A 21,295-nucleotide genomic window follows, 5' to 3' on the forward strand; every position below is an offset into this window, starting at 1 on the left:
TAGTGAATGCATGCCCAAAGTTGTGCGTTTCTGGCAGTTTTCACATATTGATGAAAAATGGCATCTTGGCATAGTTTCAATTTGCATTTCTCTTCTCTAAGTAAGGCTGAGCATCTTTCCTACGCTTAGGGGTCATCTGCTCTTTCTCCCTCGTGAACTAATTGTTTATATCTTTTGGGCATTTTTCTATTACGCTGTTGATTTTTTTGCTGTTGATTTCTAGATTTGGGGGCAAAATTATAAAGGTCCTCTACTCCAGGATTTCAAAGGAAATCTCCTGTTTCATTTGGTACTTATATAGTCTCACTTTTTACATTTCAAGTTCTTTAAAACATAAATCAGATCACATGACACTCCAGCCTAAAATCTTTAGTGACTTCCCACCACACTCAGGATAATGTCCAGGCACCTGTCTGCAACAAGTTCTTGCTTTAGCCATGCTCCCCCTCTGTGGTTCCATGAACATGAATGTGCCAAGCTCTCTTCTGCCACTAGGACTTTGCAGCTGCTATTCCCTCTAGCTGGAATGCATGTCCTCTGACCCTCATCCCAGATGGCCCTTCGTACCCTCTGACTGAGTCCAATGCTTTCTCCTCAGAAAAGTCCAACCTCTCCTCTCTCACTTTTTCAGCCAACCTTATGTTTACTTGTCTGCGTCCAAGTGTACTGTCCATTTCCCCTGCAGACAATGAGTCCCACGAAGACTTGTCTGCCTTAGTCACAGCCCTGAGACTGTGACCTCGGGCTTCCCCATACTAGGTTCACTTAACCCCAAAATACAGCCAGTGCCCTCTGCCGCATTCCCATAATATTCTTGTTCATGACAGAGTTTGTCTGAAGCCTTGGGGTAAACAGAGACTAAGGCGAAGGGCAGAACTTAAACCTGTACTTTAGGAAATGACGCTCCCAAGGCCGTCGGGAGTCTCCTAGGTCTGGGCTGCCCTTCACATGCACTCCCTGTGGCAATGTCTCCCTTTTCCGAATTCCTGGCCTCTCAAACACCTCCAACTTTGCTACACAGGACAGTCTGGCTCCTGTACAGACCGGTGGGGTGCGCTCCCTGAGAAGGACCAAGAGGCTCACTTAATTGCCATCTAGAGTTAGGTAAACTGAGTTCTAGTGAGATCAGGCCACTAACCCAGCGGCCTCCAACCAGTGAGTCTGGGAAGTCAAGTCCTGGGCAATTAGCCCTTCCTGGCTGCCCTTCCAAATCATGGCAGCACTGGTCTGTCGTGCCAATGGCAACTACAAAGCGGAGGGTCCAGTGGTGCCAACGTAGTGCTTGCGTGGTCTTCTGTGCGCAAGATTTGGGGGGCAAGATGCCCTTCACCTCCCCACCCCCCTAAACCAATGACGACAGCACATACATGACTTAAAGTTTCTGGTAACTACATTCACAAAAGTAAAAAACAGGTGGAATCTATTTAATATATTTTATTTAACCTAATCTATTCAAATTAGTATCACTTCAACATGTAAACCCTATAAAGCAACACAAAGAACTCTTTACGTTTTTGTCACTAAGTCTTCGAAATCCGGCGTGGGCTGTGCATCTCAATTCAGAACAGTCCTATCTCAAGCGCTCAGCTGCCGCAGGAAGTCGGGGCTGCCCTGTCGACAGCGCACCTCGGACCAGCAGAGACCCTATGATCAGCTGGGGGGTGCTGCGGCGGGGTCCGGCCCAGGTGGGTTCACGAGACGCGGGCGGGGGCGGGGCCAGAGCCGCAGCCCCGCCCCCGGCAGCGGCCAGAAGCCGTCTGTGAGACCCGACTCAGCGCCGAGTCTTGCGCCCACCGCGGCCGCGCGGCCCACTCACCTCGCCACCGCCTCCACCGAGCCACGGATCGGCGCGCCGCCGTCCTCACCGCCATCGTACAGCACGCCCGAGATGTCCAGCAGCACCCCGCGCACACCGGCCAGCCGCTTGCCCCACGCGGCCATTGCGCTCCGCTGTGCGCCTCAGACTCCGCATCCCAACCCGCGGCTGGGAACTGCGGGCGGGCTCGCCGCGCAGGGGCGCCTGGGAAGTGTAGTCCTGGGCTGTGCAGTCCGGCGGGGTGGGGCGGGGCCAGTGGGGTGGGCCGGGTGCAAACCCGGAACCGCGAGATGCGGAACCCGGACCCCGGATGCGGCCTCCCCATTCCCGGGTCACACGCCCACGAAATGGGAGCCAGCTCCCCAAGTGGGCAAAAGCCAGGAAAAGCAAAAAACAAGCCGGTGGGAAATAGTCAACCTCCCTAAAAACCAGAGCAAGGCAAATCAAGACAAGGAAGCACCTGTAAAAGTAGCAAACGTTAAAGAGATCATTGGTGTCCTCATCCTTTTGCTGGGATTGTGACAGCCCAAAAAGCGATGGAGATAGTTGGACCAATTGGCCGGATAATCCTGCGCCTGGGAAGTGATGCTAAGGAAGTGATTCTAAAGAAGGTTGAGTGCAATGTAAGCTATCATGCCAGAACAAGCTGGAAGGTAAGTCAATGTGCAAACAAGTGTAACATGGCTACAGAAAGAAATATGCCACCCAAAATGAAAACTAGGTAACAACATGGAAATTGCTTGTGTTACAACATATGAGAAAGCAGACTACAAAACTGTAGTAGATTTTACATTACCAGGAAGTAACGTAGACCACAGCCCTGCAAAATTAAGGATGCATAGGAATAGGGCTGGGAAGAAAATGGAAACATTGCAGTGTGTTAGGCTAGTGACATTTTGGATGAATTGTTACAATCCATTTAATGTTACCTCATTTTTGCAATAAATAGAAATAGAAAAGGGGAAGTTTCCTTGACTACCCCTCTGACCTTTGCAAGTACTTAAATTGAAACTTGAGGGGCGCCTGGGTGGCTCAGTCAGTTAAGCATCTGCCTTCAGCTCAGGTCATGATATTGGGGTCCTGGGATGGAGCCCCTCCTGAGGCTCCCTGCTCAAAGTGGGGGAGGATTGCTTGTCTCTCCCTCTGCCCCTCCCCTCACCCACTTGCTTGGTATCTCTCTCTCTCAAATAATAAATAAATAAAAATCTTTCAATAAAAAAAAAAGAAAGAAACTTGAAAAAAATCAGGCTCCTCTGGGCGTGACTTAGCAAAAGAAGACCAAATTAGAATGGCCACTTCATCTCAAGTTCTTCAGTCACAGACGTGACATAAAATTTGTCAGAATCGTAGAATTTTAACTCCGTTCAATGACTTGTGCATATCGTGTTGCTAAGTTTACTGGGGAACTGTGTACTCTTGATTTTACAGGAGGGATGTAAAATGTAGTTCCTGCCCTTTGGGAATTTACAATCTGGCTGAGGGAGAAAAGAATATTAGACCTTAAAAAATAAATAAATAAAAGAACATTAGCCATGGTTCTTAGCTGCAGAAAATAGAAACCACACCAGCTAAAGCGTTATGTTTACACCAGGCAGATGAAGCTTACAGATTTCCATGGGAACTGGAGAACCAAGCTCAAGTACTATACAGCCAAGAGCTATGCAGTTATGAGAAATGCCCAATTGCATGATTCCATTGGGGTACTTGGCCCCAAAGTTACCAGGGACCTGACAGTACAGGCCCTAAGGAACCAAATCCACCCCCTATCGTGTCCTTGAAGGATTCTCTCCACCTGTGGCTACCACTTACCTTGCTTTCACCATGTCTGGCTTGGTGGAACCTAGTCCAACCTGCAAGGGAGTCTTGGAAATGCAGTTTTTAGCCTTCTAGATTCTGTGGTACAGGAGCTGAGTGAGTCCATTTGGATAGTCTGCCATGAACATCATGTTCTGAAGACATGTATTGAAAGTCTACTCTGCGGGCTCAGGGCTCTAGGATTGCAAAAAGGTCTAAGGTGTGATCTTTGCCTTTGAGTCAAGACTGCCAAGAACAAGACATACACTTTGAAGGTGTACCAAATGTGTGCCAAGTCCCAATAAGTGACATAGACACAGCCAAGAGAATGAGCTCTGTTAGCCACAGAGGGCAGCAGTGGTTTCTGAGCCGAGGGACAGCCCGAAATGGATCTTGAAGAATGGCTGGCCTGTAGCTTCCTACCACAGAGGAGAAGCAAGGACATTTCTGCCAGTGGTGGGGAGCCTGCCCATGGTTCTCCCTCTTCTACTGGCCATGTAGGATCTTGAGCAAATCACTTTCTCTATCTAGGATTGTGGTAGACAAGATAATGCCCCTAGAAGGTGTCCACAGCCTTCTCTCCAGAGCCCGTGAATGTACTACCTTACCTGGCCAAATGACTTTGCAGGTGCAATTAAGCTAAGGATCTTGAAATGGAAGGTCATCCTGGGTGAGCCAAATAGGCTCAGTGTGATCACAAGAGTCCCTATAAGGGAAAGAGGGAGACAGGAGAGTCAGAGTCAGAGAAGGAGACATGACAACAGAAGCAGAGCTGAGAGAGGGCGGGAGGGATGGAGGGAAAGAGATTTGAAAATGCTGCACCGCTGGCCTTGAATATGAAGGGGCCGTGAGCCAAGAAATGCAGGCAGCTTCTAGAAGCTGGAAAAGGGAAAGAAATGGATTCTCCTCTGAAGTCTCCAGAAGGAATTCAGCCCTGTTGACACCTTGCTTTTAGGGTTTCTTGCCTCTAGAACCATAAGATTATCAATTTGTGTTGTTTCAAGCTACCACATTCGTGGCAATTTGTTACAGTAGCAATAGGAAATGAATACAGGGACTCAGGTTTCTCATCTGAAGAATGACATTGGTCCAAGGTGACAACATGGTATTGTGGGCCACTGATGGACTTGGACCTAGCCCAAAAGTCCATGACCTTTCTTTGGATATAATGGGTGAAGGACATTGTATAAGTTAGGGTTGCATTTGGCTGCATGTGAGAGAAACCCAGCTGTAGTTGCTCAGTAAAATAGAGATACTTTTCTCGTATATCAGGAAGTCAAGAGGGAGGCCAGCCTGGGCGGGTACAATAGCTTCCAGGGATATCAGGAATAGCCTCCTTCCCTTTCCTGCTCTTCCATCCCTAACATGAGATGTTCACCTTCATGCTCTCACGGTGCCTGCTGTACCCCTAAAACATTATGTCTGCATTTCAGGCAAGAAGAAGGGGAAGGAAAAGGGCAAAGGGCCTGTGACAGCGGAGTCATGCCGTTATACCAGGAAAACAAAAGCTTCCCCCAAATCCTGATCCAGTAGACTCTTGTTTATATCTTTCGGGCCAGAGCTAGTTCAGTTAACACTTCAGTGGGCAGAGCTTCGGGCCTGTTACATTTCCAATTATAAGTTTACAAATCATGTCTGTATTTCCGCTCCAATGTGAATCCATTCAATCTTCTATTGCTATAGTCGATGTCGTATAATCCTTCTAGATTTGCTTGTATCAGCTAGGACTTTCGTTGCCAGTAACCCAATTTCAAACGGCTTAAATTTCAAAGGAATGTATTGGCTCATGTGACCAGATAGTCCAGCAATTGATGGCTTCAGGCACGGCTGGTTCCAAGGCTTAAATGGTGCTGTTCTAGGCTCTCCGACTCTCCATTTCTGGGCTCCGCCCCATCTGTGGGTTGACTTCCTTCTCTCTCAGTGTGGTCAGGCTTTCTCCAGGCAACTGGGAGAGAGAGCTGTGACAGTTCCAGGCCCATAGCGTCCCAGGAAAACCACATGGGGAAGAACCTATTCCTCAACTTGGTCTGACGCTTCCAGAAAAAACTCTGGCCCTCTTGTGTCAGAGCCCCCAAACTCCTCATGTCCGTGTTCAGAGGGAAGCAGTACTATGCCGATGCAGCCTCACCTAGGTGCCTACCAGGGCTGGTGTTCATAGTCTTACCGCCCATGGAACTTGGGAGGGGAGGCCTCCCAGCAAAAAGCAGGGCACTATTACAAGAGTGCTATGATCTAAAAGTGTGTGTCCTCAACGAAATTCATATGTTGAAATCCTAACGCCTAACATGATGGTATTAGGAAGTGGGGCCTTTTGGGAAGTGATGCAGTCATGAGATGGAGTCCTCATGAATGGGATTATGCCCTGATAAAAGCAACCGAGGGGGGCGCCTGGGTGGCACAGCGGTTAAGCGTCTGCCTTCGGCTCAGGGTGTGATCCCGGCGTTACGGGATCGAGCCCCACATCAGGCTCTTCCGCTATGAGCCTGCTTCTTTCTCTCCCACTCCTCCTGCTTGTGTTCCCTCTCTCGCTGGCTGTCTCTCTCTCTGTCAAATAAATAAAATCTTAAAAAAAAAAAAAAAAAAGCAACCCAGGGAGCTAGCTCGTGCTTCCATCCGGTGCCAGCACTGCAAGAAATCAGGCAGTCTGCAACCTGGAAGAGGTTGGACCAAGCCCAATTGAGCTGGCACTCTGATCTTGAACTTCCAGCCTCCAGAACTGGGAGCAATAGGTTTCTGCTGTGTAGAACCGCCCCCCCTCCAGTCTGTGGCATTTTGTTTAAGTAGTCCAAGTAGATAAGAAAAAGAAGGAAGAGACACCGTGCAGGCAAAGTTAGAGTCCCCCACGGGAACCTTCTATTCTTATCAAAGTGTGTCTCCCCTAGAAAGTGAGACCAGACCAAGAGAAGTCTGGGTGATCCATAGTAGAAAAGAAAGTAAGGAGCCATCGGTCGAGAAGTGCCTCTCAAATGTTCATGTGCATTAAAATCACCTGGAGGGCTCACTCAAACAGAGTTTTGGATTCAGGGGGTCTGGGATGGGCCCAAGAACCTGCGTTTCTTACAGGCTCCCAAGCAATGCTGATGCTGCTTGGCGTCCGGATCTAGATCACTGTTTCTCAAATTTTAAGATACATGTGAATTTCCTGGGGGAGCTTATTAAAATCCATATTCTAATTCAGTAGGTCTGGGATGAAAAGAGATTATGCATTTCTTTTTTTTTTTTTTTCTTATTTTATTTTTAAGTAATCTCTACACCCAATGTGGGGCTCAAACTTACAACCCCAAGATCAAGAGCTGCGTGCTCTTCTGACAGCCAACCGGGTGCCCTGAGATTCTGCGTTTCTTTCTTTTTTTTTTTTTTTTAAAGATTTTATTTATTTATTCGACAGAGATAGAGACAGCCAGCGAGAGAGGGAACACAAGCAGGGGGAGTGGGAGAGGAAGAAGCAGGCTCATAGCGGAAGAGCCTGATGTGGGGCTCGATCCCATAACGCCAGGATCATGCTCTGAGCCGAAGGCAGATGCTTAACTGCTGTGCCACCCAGGCGCCCCAGATTCTGCGTTTCTAACAAGCCCTCAGGTAGGCTGATGTTGCTGGTCCACAGACCCTACTTTAAGTAAGAAGAGTCTAGATTCCAGACTCTAGAATGACCTCGCATGCATAAGGCAGCTCTGATGTTCTATGATCTTGTGTTTTTTTTCTTTTCCTAAGAAGAGCTCACTTTGTAGGGGAACGCGTTCCAGGCATCAGCCTCCTGTGTGCGTGTTGTTAGTAGAGGTACTGATCGGACAGGCTGCAAATGATATTCATCGTTGGTTCTTCCCTCCCTCCTGTCGCTGCCTGGCAGGACCTCCTAGCAGACAGGGAGGTGAGGCTCAGGCTGTCGGCTCTAATGCTTTTGAGCAATGTGGGCAAAGGTGTACGGGAGAAGACACAGTGTGTGACACTTTCCCAGGATTGCTGTATTTCCTTGGCCTCTCTTTGGCCCGGGAGCCACCTGCTCCGTATTTGTACAAGGAGTGGGGAGTTAGCAGTTTTAAATAAGTACTCTGAATTACGAAGATCTCGCGGCGGACCATCGGCACACTCACAGGAGGTACTTCCAAAGGTGTGGGCAGGAGTAAGGGAAAGCAGCAAAGAGCTTGTACTCAGCCGTGGAAGTTTACCACCCCTAGGCCTGAGGCGTTCTTGTTACAGCCGCATGACACATGCAGCTGGGGGACCCGTGGCCGTGGGTGGAGGAGTGCAGTCACTGCTCACCTGCAGCTGGGTGGGAGAGACAAGTAATCTTCTTCCCATCGCTTCTACCCTGACAGTTTTCTTCGGCAAAGGGCGTGGTTGCCCTGCGGGCATGGCCTGCTTAAAAGCATAAAAGTTATTCCACAAATGCATGGGCTTTCCCTTGAGGAAGGAGGATCCATTATGAACCATATGCATATCTAAACATTTCTGGATCCTGTTGTTATTTTCAGTTTAGCCTGTACCACCTCTTAAGGTGTGGGGTTTCCAATCCCTCTTAATCAGACTATAGAGCTTTGGGTTTATGCTATTGGGCCATCCTTTATGATGAAGATTCCTTTGGAATCTTCAGTCTGCTAAATGCCTGGGTGTGAAGGGGCACAGAGACAAATGCTGTGTGGGCCCCAACTTTTTGTTTTTTAAGATTTATTTATTTATTTATTTGAGAGAGAGAGAGAGGGAGAGAGAGTGGGGGCAGGGGCAGAAGGAGAGCGAGAATCTCAAGCAGATTCCCCGCTAAGTGCAGAACCCCACGTGGGGCTTGATCCAAGCCTAAATCAAGAGTCACTCAACCGACTGAGCCACCCAGGCATCCCAGTGTGGGTTCCAACTTTAGGAAATTCCAAGGACCAGATAGTCTGGACCCCACACAGTATGACAAAGGTGGTGCCAATCAGCATTCCTAGACCCTGGCTAATTGAATGCCAAAAAGGGGGAGGGGGCACGGCAAGCATTGGAAAGGCTGTAAGACAATTTACAGACTCAAAGAAAACACCGGCTCTCCAGACCTCAAAAAGTACTAGAACCGCCAGCTCCAGAGTGAGAATTAGCAGACGACTTCTTTCAGGCATTACTGCTGAGACCAAGCAGCCCCAGCTCGGTGTCACACTGCCTCCGATTCCCAGGGGAGAGAGCCTGAATGGTCCTGCAGGTGCCCACTCCCACCCCATGGCCAGGGCAAGGTGGGGCCCTGCTTGGCGGTCCCACATAGGAAGGAGGGTAAGGTGGGGTGGCCTGAGCAAAATCAAGCTACCGATGCCAGAAAAGGGGCGAGGATGCTGACCAGGAAAAGCAAGCAATGCCTACCAAGGCTGGCCAGAAGGCTGGGCGCCCTGTGGGAAGGAGTGCCCCGGTCGGCCCGGCAGGGCAAGGAAGGCCTCCTGGAGGAAAGAGCACTTGAACGCAGGAGACTAGAAGCTGAACGCCGGCTCCCCAGCGGGTGTGGGATGGAGAGAACATTGCCAGAGCAACACACACAGGTGTGGGAGCAAGTTCTACCCAGGGTTCCTTCCTCTCATCAGGGCTAGAGCTCCTCTCAGGGTGTGTAATGGTTCATTTTGTATATCAACCTGACGAGGCCCTAGGGTGTCCAGATATTTGGCCAATCATGACTGTTGGTGTGCCCATGAGGTTGTTTTTAGGTAATATAAACATTGCAGTTGGCAGACCGAGTAAAGCAGATTGCCTGCCCCAGTATGGGTGGGCCTCGTCCAATCAGTTGAGGGCCTAAACAGAGCCCAAAGGCTGACCTCCTCCAAGTAAGAGAGAGACCTTCCTGCCTAACAGCATTCCCACTGAGATAATGGCTTCTTTCCTGCCTTCAGACTCAAACGGAAACAGCAGCACTTCCTGGGGCTTGAGCCTGCTGGCATTCAGACCAGAACTCCACCATCCGCTCTCCTGGTCTCCGGCTTGCCCACACATCCTGCAGACCTTGGGACTCGCCAGCCTTCATAACTGCATGAACCACTTCCTTATTTAAAACATCTCTGTATCTCGATGTATCTATCTCTGTATATCCATACAGCCTACTGGTGCTGGCTCCCTGGAGAACCCTGACTGATAAGGGTGGCTTGCATCAAAGTGAGGAGGAACGTATGCAAGGGTACGCAGAGGCTCACCGGGAACCCAGAAGCAGCCGCACAGCCGGCCTCTGCGAGAATGGAGCTCAGGCAGCAGCTGGTGCTCGCCCACCTGCCTGTGCCTATCATAGCTTCCCCGCTTTGCTCTGCACCTCTGCTCTGTGCTGCTCCCCCAGCTCTCGCTGAGTCTCCACGTCCTCCTTGCTTCCGTGCTCATGTGGCCCCATAACAGTCACCCCATCTCCATGTTTCTTGCCCGGTGATGTCAAGCACCCACCATGGGCAGCAAAGATGCCCGTGGGTCTTGATCAGACTCCTGGGATCAGACTGGTCCAGCTCACCTGGTTGAGCTGACTGCTTTGGGCAGCCCAGGAATGGGCCAGCCCAAGGGTTGGAGTCCCCCTCCCCCCAGCCTGGCCCACTGCCCACTCACCAGGACCCAAAGGTTGGGCGGAGTCTCTGAGAAAGCAGCGTGAATGGGCAGGACACCCACACACGTAACATGGAGCATCTCAGTCCAGGGACCAGAGCTGCCCAGGCAGCGGGGTTGGATCGTGAAGAACCTCATATTTGGAGCTAGGGCATTTTGTCTTCACCCTGTGGATCCCAGTAGCCACGGAAATGCCATGAGCAGTGAATCAGGTGAGGTCACTTGGTATGAGCACAGCAGAGGTGGCAGACTTGGGACCCACAGACATGTTTTGTTTTTAAAGATTTATTTATTTATTTATTCATCTGAGAGAGAGAGAGAGAGAGCAGGGGCAAAGGGAGAGAGAGAATCCTCAAGCAGACGCCCCACTGAGCACGGAGCTCAATGCTGGTGGGGCTCGATCCCAGGATCCTGAGATCACAACCTGAGCTGAAACCGAGTCGGATGCTTAACTGACTGAGCCACCCAGGCGCCCCCACAGACATGTTTCTGATGGGCTTTTTTCAACATTTTGAATTGGTTGCCAGCATTTAAAACTTTGGACTCATCACATACGAACCCAGCTTCCCAGCTACTTTGGGGCAGAATGGAGATCTGGCAGCTCTGCTCAGCGTCCCTACAAGGTCCTCATCCTCCAGGTGGAGTACCAGCATCCCCCTGTCATAGAACACTAGCACTCCTGCTGGTCTTGCTCTTCTAGGCCACGGCCTGGCCCTCTGAGGGCTGGAGCTTGCACACCCATGCGAGCCTGCGGAGATGGCAAGGTTGGAGGCAGGGAGACCAGGGAAAAGAAGTTGAAGGCATGAAATTTAGACACAGATGCGGGGAACAGAGGGCTTTGACACCTACCTTGCAGGAGGCTGCCTAAGAATGACAGATCATGCTTCCCTCCATTCAAGGAAGAAGGCGCCTCACATACTCGCGAAGTCTCACCTTGCTTCCTTGTCTTTATCCCGCATGTGCCTCCCTTGGGAAGGGCGCTAACGTGGCATTCGATGGTCACAGTCAGCAACAGCCCAGACTGCACTCGTGTCCCTGCTCCTTCTGGCCCTGTCCCTCCCCAGTTCTCTCCCCATATGTCCCCAGCTTGTCACTTGGCATTCCCCCCCTCCATTGTTCTTTTTCCAATGACATGTCTCTCCTTTTCCAGATGCCCAGAGCAATTTGGTTTGCCTGGCAATTCTTGGGCTCCTCCCGGGAATATCTTAAAACATTAGAAAACACTGAGCATAAGAGCTGCTGGAGCTCGATCCCCAAACGGGCACTGCGGTACCCTCCCAGGCAGAGCTGGGCTCAGTTATTTTCTGGGTCCTTTTACGCATTCCAGCTCTCCCCATCACTTTGAAGGAAAGCCATTCGATAAATGTCTATGATTAGATTTCACCCTGGGGTCGGAATATGATTCCCTTGAGCGGAACTTTCCCAAAGCAGCTTCTAAAATCTCATTGCTCTGGTCCAGATCTCAGCTTCACCACTTCCTAGCTCTGGGGTCATGGGAAAACTGGGGACAGTAACAGTGCCTGCTTCATGGGGTTGTGGGGAAGGATTGAATGAAATAACCCAAAATGAGCAAAGACCTTGGCCAAGTGCCTGGTCCAGAGCAAGTTCCCCAAAAAGAACAGCTATTAATTATATTAATTGTCATTATCAGAAGCAATGAACATGTATTCTACTTATCAAATAGTGGTTGCTTTATCCCCTTCTTTGATGCTTCCTCAACATTTCTGAGATAAAGAAGTTGATTTTTTTTAAAAAGTTGATTTTTTTAACCTGTTTGATTTCCAAGAATACTGATTTCTTAAAGCAAAATATGTTGAGTATCCACTTTTCTTTTGGCTGCAGTGGGGTTCAGTGGGAAGGCTGCCTTTTGAGCTTTCACAAATCAAAGTCTCCGAGGTGGGTTTTTAAAAGGAATACTTGCCCGGCTTGGCAGCCAGAGTTCAAAGCCCTGGTGGGAAACTGTAAATGCTAGCCTTTAATTGTAAATGAGCTCTACGGGGCAACAAGGGGTGTAGAGTCAAGTAAACATTAACACCTGATTCTGCAAGGATCACTAGTTTCCTTTTACAATCCAGAGCCTTCCCCCTTCCCATTTTGCAGACCCGTTTTGAATTGAAATATATTTTGGGGAAAGCTGGCTGAGGTCATGAATAATGGGGTTCCCACACGGCTGCCCCTGCCGTTGACTTCACTCCCTTTGTCACCAAGCTGTGCCTTATGAAGCTGTCTCTTTGGCATCTATGTCCTACTCAGGGGGCTGGCCCAAACTGCAGGGTTTTACCTAGAGAATTTGTGTATTTTATTTCAGGGACATAAGATTTTATCTAAGGTGCTTTGATACGGCTCATAATATTGCTCTCCCTCTGCATAAACAGCAAATTCTTTCCGTGTTCACGCTGTTCATGTCTCGGGCAGCAGCTAGCTCTTCAAGGCTGTGCTGGAATTATAGGCCACTTTGTTTGTGGAATAGCTTGGGAAGCTTGGCATCATCGATTTGCATCAGTGCCTCCGGAATAGCCTTTGCCTTCTCCTTAAAGATACTATCTAAACTGTGAAATTCATTAAATAGCCCCAGAAATGGATCAGGTTATTTAACACAACATCCCTAATGGCGCAATATCTCAGCTGTCTGCACTGATAGCGAACATTGTCTTGGATAGTGTTATCAGCCCAGGACACCCGCTATGAATATTGATCCCAAGCTTGTTACAGCCATCACTTGCCATCAGAACAGGTCAGGGTTGGAACCCACCTAGTATCAAAGCAATTTAAAGACAGCACTCAGGCAGAATTTTAATGCGCACATTGAAAAAACAAATCAACTCCATGCACAGAGGGAAGGTGGTTTGCTGGATATGGATATATTTATTATATAGGAACACCCCACATAGAAATACATGTGGGAGGATGTTCGTGAATGACCACAAGACCAAATTGTACCTATCAGAGGTCTCACTAGCTCCTGGTCATTTACAAAGCAGGTGGCTAGAAAGACAATTCCCTAAGGCCCCCCTCCCCTCACTAAATTGAGGAATTTTGCCTATTTTTTGGGTGGGGAATTTCTAAGTTGGGTAAGAGGGAGCATTTTCTATCCCTTCAATGTTGATAGGAGACACTACAATGTTTCTTCTGTGTCATCTTTTTCCAGAAGCCACACACGGTAACCTGTGCTGCACTGAGCACGCGTATCAGAAATAGAGGGGAAAACTAAAGGGCACGAAAATTTTAAAAAACTAAAAGAAGTTCTTAACGATTGAGTCTTAAAAAATGTGGCCTTTATGTGCTCTTGTCTTTGTCTCCAATATGTTGCTTCTCCCTTTGCTGCTCCTTTTCTGTATTTAACACACGTCGACCTCAAAGGAAAGGTGATTCATATCTTTTAAACAAAAACTGTTCGAGGCAATTTATTTTTTTTAATGATTTTTTATTATATTATGTTAGTCACCATACAGTACATCCCCGGTTTCCGATGTAAGGCTCGATGATTCATTAGTTGTGTATAACACCCAGTGCACCATGCAATACGTGCCTCGAGGCAATTTATAAAGCGAAATGAAAATGACCCAAATTGGGGCTGCCCTTGTCATCTGCAGCCTTCCCTGTCCCTCTGGTCTGGGCATAGGGTGCCTCTGGGATGCCAGCCCACCTTCCTTGGAAAATGGCTGCAAGGTTGCTAAGAGAACAGATGAGACCCATCGTGAGACGCCACAAATACCCCTTCTGGAGCTGCCTGAGGGAGATCTGTTTCTACCCTGAAGAACCTAAATGTAGAAGAAGCGTGAATGTGGATGGGAAAAAGTAAATGGGGGCTGGGCTCAATATGGGGAGGCAAGGAGAAAGAAAAGGAAATTAAAAAAAAAAAATCAAGTGAGATCTGGGTGAGAAAGAGTTGTCAAAACAGAAAGCAAAGTAACCTATTGGTATGTGTTCTGGAAGGTTCTGTGATTTGCAATCCAAGTTCCTGGGTGCCACTGTTTAGTTCCAGGGCCACCTTTTCTTTGGTTTTCACAGGGTATGCATTCCCTCTGGTGGGAGGTGGGCCAAGGGGCTCGGGCAGGACACTTCCCTTCCTGCTTTCCGGTAAAAGCACAATCCATCATAGCTTTAGGACTAGAGCGGGTTTGAATTTCGGCAGGGCTTTAAAGTCGGCAGGGAATACAGGGGCCGCCTCTGGGAGGGGCCACAGGTTTGAATGAGAAAAACTACAAGGAACCGGCGGGTAGGGTCTTCCCTTCAATAACGGATGGGATTAACAGCCCCCCCCCCCGCACTTTAATGAGCGAGTTTCTCCTCCTCTTCCTACTGCTACCTTCTCGGACAATATTAATTGCCAAGTCATTGTTTGGAAGCCCCATGGGGCAGGGAAGAAAGGAACAGCAGAGTTAGAAGTGGTTCTGGGCAGAGGGGTAGGAGAAGCCTCAGAATTTGCTGCTGGAGTAAATGCGTACTGCTCACAGACTGCTCCCCGAGCCACAAAAGGAAAAAGGAATGTTAAGATGGGTCTGGCTGGTGGAAGTTTCCCCCGAGGACTGATGTTCGTCATTCCAGGGGACCTGGCGGGGCAGATGGGGGCCCGCTGGGTAATCTCTGTTCTCTGACCTTAAATTCAAACCAGACAAGCATCTTTTAACCTTTTTTCTTCTTGGGGCTAGAAGGGGATGGGGGAGGGGTCAAAGATGCAAACTGGGTCCCAGAGACCCAATTTCTGTTGCGCGTGATTGAATCTGTGACTGTGAAAAGGGACTGAAGGGCATCAGGGTTGTGCTCGGCAGGAGGCTCAGGCAGCCGGGGCAGCCACCCTCGCCAGGCTCACCTGGCCTTACCAAGGCATCTCACCTGGCTCTGAACCCGCAACCCGTCAAGGTTCCCAAAGCGGCGGGACACCATAGCGGGGGCTCGGACCTCTCCCCCAAACCCCTGCTGCTCTATGACTCGGTGCCGCTAGGCTGTGGCTCCGGGCAGAAGGGAAAGCCTCGGACACAGGGCACAGGACGCATTTCTGACATGGCAGGATATCCTGGAAAGGGTACTGGTCCGGGGTAAGAAGACCTCTCGGTTCGAATCCGGCCGCTGTCACCAGTCAACAGTAACCTTGGGCAACGCACTTCGCACCTTTGAATCTCAATTTCCTTATCTTTAAATGGGGATGATAGTCTTGCCAGGCCACTCCTACCTCACAGGGATGCTCAGAGAACCAAGTGAGATCGCGCAAGCCCAGGGGCTTTGTAAACTGTAAATTGTGAGAACATTAGAGTTTTTACGTCTGAGGTGACCAGGTCTGAGGCCATCACTGTGATTGCCTGGCGGGCAGGAGATGTGCGGAGCGTTGCCTTCAAGTAATCACTGCTGGCTTCAATTATATCCCCAATTCAGAGTCACCGGGGAAAAGTCACAAACCCAAGCCCAAGGCAGAATGTGTATTGGGGAGGAGGGGATCCCCAAGATGGAATCGTCCCGCGATCCCTCGCTCGCGCACATCCGGAGTCCCTGCGGGTCCGGCAGAGGCGCGCGGAGCCGGCGGTGAAGTATGGGCGGGCGCGCGCACCGGGCTCACGCCGGCGCCCCTGTGCCGAGGCGAGCGGCCCCAGCGCCGCGCGGGGCAGTCTTGGAGCCGCTGCGAGCGCGCCCCTGCACGTGGCTGGGGTCTGGGCCGCGCAAGTGCCAATCCGGGCGCAGCGCCCCCGCGGCTCTCTCCCAGCCCCGCCTCCGCGTGCCCCTCCCCAGATCCACTTGGCCGCCCGGACCCTCTTACTGGCTGGAGAGCTGCGGCCCGGCCACAGCCGAAGGCAAGCCAGAGCGCGGCCATCCCGGACACCGCGCCGCCGGCCTCGGGTCCCCAGACGGCGGGCATGCTGGCATGGCAGGACGGCGGGGCCAAGGCGGCTCCCTCCCACCACAAGATCTCCTTCTCCGTCCTGGACATCCTGGATCCGCAGAAATTCACCCGCGCTGCGCTCCCGGCCGTGCGCCCTGCTCCCCGGGAAGCCAAGAAAAGTTTGGCAGAGGCCGAAGCGGGGAAGGACGCCAGCCCAGAGGACTCAGCTCGGCAGCGGGAGACCCCTGGTAAGGATACGAAGCGGCCCCGAGTCCCGGGAAACCCCAGCCGAGATGATGCGATGGGGAGGTTGGGAGGTGGGTGGACAGCTCGGGACCGAGTGAGTGGCCGTTAGCGGAGCCTTCGCCAAAGGGGAAAGCTCACAGGACGAGGTGCAAAGTGTTGCCTTGTCTCTGTGTTGGAACTGAATTGAGGCAGAAAAGAGGCCCCCAGCATCCTGGGTCGGGGATTCGCCTCCCAAAGCCCGTCCCTGCTCACCGGCCAAGCCACTAAGCACCACAGCTCTGTTTTGCTCGAAGTGGAAACTAAACAGCCAACGTCCACCTTATCCAGGCTCATTCATTTATCGGGCATATGATGCACCCACCACGTGCCAGGGCCTAGACCAGAGACTGAGATAGAAGTCATGGAAAACTTCAGAACCGGCGAGGTAGCCAACATGATGAATATTGCCCCCATTTTATGGATGAGGAAGCTGAGGCTAAATCATGCGTCCGTGTCTGGAAGGGAATGCGAAGTCAGGTTTACGCACTTAGGGCCCGCTTCCAACCATCTAGACACCTGCAGAGATTCCGCTGCCCCACGCGCTCTCCTCTCCCTCCCCAGATCCAATCGTTAACTGGGGCGGGAGCAGGGGTGGGGCGGGGTGATGGGAGGCCTTTGGTCCTTTCTCCTCGAAAGGTTTTCACTTATTCCTAACTCTGGCGGGCACCTGACGAGGGGTCTGGGAGAGTTTGTGTCTGGAAGGACGGGCAAAAGACAGCAGGATCCGTGCTGGGTGGAGCGTGGGCACGAGGGTCCCTGGAGGCACGCCGAGTTAGGAGCGCAAGTCCGAGAGGCTGGATGCGGCACAGCCCCCTGCTTCTCCTCCCCAAGTTTGTCAGTGATTGTCTGGGGCTCGGGGCGCCTCTGGCGGCTGTGCTTGGGCCCGGGTAGTCCGCCTGGTAATTGTTCGGATCGCCCCTCGGAGGGGCCGCGCTCCCCTCCCCCCACAGCCATGATCGATATTCTATTACTGGCGCCTGCATATCTCCTGCCCGCAGCTTGCAGGTACCGACTTCAAACCCCCTTTCCCTGTCTGATCCTAATATTGTTCGATTAAAACTTACCTTTAATAGATGACATCTATCGATCCGGTCCCGCACAAATCTGAAACTCTATTAACACGGCGGGAGAGAGAAGATGGGAAAGAGGGAATTTCACTTTAAAGGGGGGGGGGGGGGCTAGGGAGCTTAATAACTTCTTTTTTAATTGCTAGGAGTTCCAGACCAAAATAGGCTTCTAGGGCCTAGGGAGATAGAGCCTTAAATGCGCTTGACATCTCGATGTCTCAATGTACAGTGATCATACCCGCCCAATACTGTCCAATATGGTCATTATATTTTCTTAATGGGGGTTGTCATTTATTCATTCAAAATTCATTTCTTGGACGTCTACTACATAGCAAATGAGTAAAGGGCAAGAGGACACCGCACCCCTAAACCCCCACTCCTGGGAAGGGCTTGCGAGGATGCGTGATCGCGGGGTGGTGGGGGGAGCGAGATGCCGGAGAGGTGCACAGCTAGGGACTCAGGGGAACAGGAGGAGGGGGTCTGGCAACCTAGAGGGGCTGGGTCGTTCCGGGCTTCTGGTCACCCTGCCCTTCTCCACTAGATGCTGCGGACCGCGGCGCGGGCGCGGCGTCCCCCTTGGAGGGCTCGGAGGCCGAGGAGGCGGAGGAGGAGGAGGAGGAGGAAGCCGAGGACGCGGGCCAGCAGCGGCCGCAGGAACGGGCTGAGCGCCTGCAAGCGGACCCGGCGCGCTCCCCCGAGTCCCGGGCGGCGGCGTTGGCGGCGGGGGAGCGAAGCACCCGCGGGCTCGCGGGCTCCCCCAGCTCGCCCGGCTCCCCGCGGCCCCGGCGCCGACGAGCCGAGCCCCGCTGCGCCAAGCCGAGGCGCGCGCGCACCGCCTTCACCTACGAGCAGCTTGTGGCTTTGGAGAACAAGTTCCGGGCCACGCGCTACCTGTCGGTGTGCGAGCGCCTGAACCTCGCGCTGTCGCTCAGCCTCACTGAGACGCAGGTCAAAATCTGGTTCCAGAACCGCAGGACCAAGTGGAAGAAGCAGAACCCCGGCGCCGACGGTGCGGCGCAGGCGGGGAGCGGCGCGCCCCAGCCCGGAGCGCCCGGGACAGCAGCTGGAGTGGGCGGCGGCGGCGCGGGAGGCAGCCCCGGACCCCCCGGCCCGGGCGCACTGCCTTTTCAGACTTTCCCCTCCTACTCGGCGGCCAACGTCCTCTTTCCCGCCGCCACCTCCTTCCCGCCAACGGCCGCAGCGGCTGGGGGCCCCTTTGCGTCCTTCCTCGGGCCGTCCTACCTGACCCATTTCTACGCTCCGCACCTATGAACCCAGAGCTTCTCGAGGTGCACTTCGTCCGGACTCACGAGTGATTGGCGTGGTCGTGTGGTTCCCCATTCCTCCGAGGGGCGCCGACGTGCGGGGACCGCCCCCTCGTGGTGAGCGGGTGTCTGCGCGCCCCTTCCTTTCCAGCGGTCGGGAGGCGCCACCAGAGGGCAGGGAGAGGCTGCCTGCCCACTCCAGCCGCGCCCCTTCCCGCCGCGAAGAACCCCTGATCCACGCGGTCCACAAAGGAGGTCAAGGATCTGTCGTCTTTAAAAGTGTCCAGAGATGAAGGCTGCCCTCAATGTTTCCCGGTCGAACCGCCTCTTCACCTTCGGTCAGGCTCGGTTCCGTGCAAGGGCGCCTTCTGAGAGTCTGGGTGCCCGAGCTGGGCTAACACAGCTGCGGGGATGGTGATGCCAGGGAGTCAAGACTTCCTGCCCGCCAGTCGCTCACACTTAGGATGGAATCTTCTTCGAACATTTTAGCTCACTCAGAGGGTAAGCAGCTTCCCCCGTTCAGAGCGTATTGTTTCCTTTTTCATACTTGATTATTGGCCCAAACCCACTGATTCCTCCCAGATACTGAACGAGCTGGGTCCACGAGCACACACTGCCGCTGTGAAATGGACTATTTTTAAATGCACAAAACTGCACATTTTTAGATCTTCATTTAAGATTGGTACTTGAGCACAATTCTTGTTCCAAACAGACTCCCCACAGGCTGTTCCTGAGAAAATAGGTATCTTACTTTTCTCAGAAGACCGGAAGTTTCTGCTAGGGAATGTAACGGCTTTGTGGCTAGACTTACCTGCTCACGCAGGCGCAGTTCGCAGTCCTGCAGATTTTGAGAGCAGCTTTGGCCAACAGGCAATGGCCTCACGTGCTTAAAAATGATAATGAAGGGACCAACAATTCAACTAAAATCTTGAGGTCTATTGCCCGCGGCCACCCTCTTAATTTGCGGTATTTGATCCTCTCATTGGTCTGTCCTGGCATTTCCTAGGCTCCCACATAGTGAACAGAGCTGGGAGAGGAGAGCCCCCCCAGGACACATGACAGTCATGAATTGGACTATTTTTTAAAGGCACAAACTCAACATTTTTAGAGCTTCATCTAGAGCCATTCTTGTTCCAAACAGACTCTAGGATGGCATCACATGCAAAAGGTTGTCAAGGGTGCGAAGGAAGTAGTTCTTGGGGTGTGGAAGCAAAAACATTCCCCTAATGGATTCACACCCCCCCCAACTTAATGTACGGCCCTTAGTTCCAACCGCTACTTCTATTATGTCCCTGAAAAGGTTAGTTATTCTGAAAAATTCTCATGCCAGATTTGTTTGGAATACTGCCTTTAGTTTTGCATGTGATATGTCTGGAGTCCCTATCTCGGGAACCCTGAGGTTCCCATCCAGGTCATATCTGTTTCATTCTTACCTTTATTTGTTACTTGAGGCCAGGCTGATATCTACACAGACACCATACTTCTTACTAGTTTTTGATAGCCTGTGCTGTTAACAATTACGTTTAATGATCAAAGGCTTCTGATAAAGCAAACCCAGTTTGGTGTCATGAACACATGATATTATAATTTTAAAATATCTAGTTCTATTATTATCAGGAATGATAGAAAATATCCTCCCTTCTGCCAAATTAAATGAAGATGTCATATTCATGGGACTCTCACAAGATTTGAGAATGGGTATCCTCTAATTACATATGATGTGCTAATTACTCGTTTCCTTCTATGTTAGAGTGTCCCCAAACAACACGTCGTAACTTTCTAAAAGACAGTTGATGCCAGATGAGATTAAAAATGCAGTTACTGTAGTTGAGAATGTTTTATTCACTTTACCTATTGAGAAACACGCTCTCGATAACTGTTCGTTGGTTTTTGAAAAGCAACATCCCGTGGGTCATGAACAGGCCGGTCAAATGCACAGGGTCAAGATCTGTGACAAGAGCTGAATTTCTGTAAGATATGGGGAACATTTAATCTCTCTCAGGTACCAGCATCACAGAAGACTCCAGCGGAAGAGAGGGTCTCGGGAGGGAGGTGGGAGGCTTATCTGTCTGTGGGCTAGCATGGAGTTCCGTAGTCCTGACCTTTCTGGTTTCTACACGTTGTAGCAGTGACTTTGGACTTCTGCTTCTTTGAAAGGCCCAGTGGCTTTCCGACCAAATCCTTAGACTCAATCAATTGATGTGTTTGTCTAATAAATCCTTTTTGTAATGATTTCTCATGTAACTGTTTCTTGTTCTCTATTAGCAGAGTTTTTAACTAATTTTATAATTATCGGAGTGTGTTTAGATGTGTCTCCCTCCCCCCACCAGCTAGTCTCCACAAATAGGGGTATTTCTACCCTAACACTATTTTTTTCATGCCATGCTGGCTACTTTTCCAAACCCATGCTAGATATACATATAATGGCTACGCTAGCCGGCAGTATATACAAACACACAGGGCCATTTTCATAGCAAAAGTGAAGTATCTGACAGAATTTATTAATGGCTACAAATTAGATCAACACCTAAGGACCAGATTTTTAGGACATTAACTTACTAGACTTATGTTACGAATTCTTAATACCCCATAAAGAGCCTGGTAAATAACTTTTTAGGCTTGGGCTGTCCATTGGTCGTAGATTTCTCGTGCTAAAATGATCATTGCAGGGATGCCTGGGTGGCTCAGTCGGTTAAGCATCTGCCTTCAGGGGCGCCTGGGT

General features: G+C 50.9%; 2 protein-coding genes across 7 annotated transcripts in view; one reads left to right on the top strand and one right to left on the bottom strand.

Moving 5' to 3' along the window:
• LHPP (phospholysine phosphohistidine inorganic pyrophosphate phosphatase) overlaps positions 1–2,002 on the bottom strand; it is a 129,069-nt gene extending 127,067 nt beyond the window's left edge. For all 4 annotated transcript variants that reach the window (XR_015724698.1, XM_045772633.2, XM_045772632.2 and 1 more), the window contains exon 1: positions 1,817–2,002. Coding sequence is in view for 3 of the 4 variants with exons in the window: in XM_045772633.2 (XP_045628589.1) it covers positions 1,817–1,941 (125 nt within the window). In the remaining variant the exon portion in view is untranslated. The remainder of the gene's footprint in view (positions 1–1,816) is intronic.
• NKX1-2 (NK1 homeobox 2) lies at positions 1,990–20,787 on the top strand. 3 transcript variants are annotated; one of them, XR_006775399.2, is made up of 2 exons: positions 1,990–2,469; positions 17,850–17,943. XR_006775399.2 is itself a non-coding variant. In XM_045772636.2 (2 exons), the coding sequence occupies exons 1-2, from the start codon at positions 15,991–15,993 to the stop codon at positions 18,578–18,580; spliced, it is 945 nt and encodes a 314-aa protein (XP_045628592.1). In that variant the 5' UTR covers positions 15,868–15,990; the 3' UTR covers positions 18,581–20,787. The 3 variants fall into 3 exon arrangements, 1 of the variants encoding a protein (XP_045628592.1); XR_006775398.2 differs by lacking the exon at positions 17,850–17,943 and adding an exon at positions 9,454–15,493; XM_045772636.2 differs by lacking the exon at positions 1,990–2,469 and adding an exon at positions 15,868–16,204 and having other exon boundaries at positions 17,850–20,787.
• Positions 20,788–21,295: the final 508 nt, after the last annotated feature.

Source organism: Ursus americanus, chromosome 6 (assembly GCF_024610735.1).
Source record: "Ursus americanus isolate L20-20 chromosome 6, mUrsAme1.1.p, whole genome shotgun sequence".
Lineage (NCBI taxonomy): Eukaryota > Metazoa > Chordata > Mammalia > Carnivora > Ursidae > Ursus > Ursus americanus.

Bases quoted from the DNA above. Each gene is read 5' to 3' on its own strand.
- NKX1-2 (XM_045772636.2), top strand. From the start codon at position 15,991: ATGCTGGCATGGCAGGACGGCGGGGCCAAGGCGGCTCCCTCCCACCAC. The intron at 16,205-17,849 runs GTAAGGATACGA...CTTCTCCACTAG, and splicing joins TCGGCAGCGGGAGACCCCTG to ATGCTGCGGACCGCGGCGCG.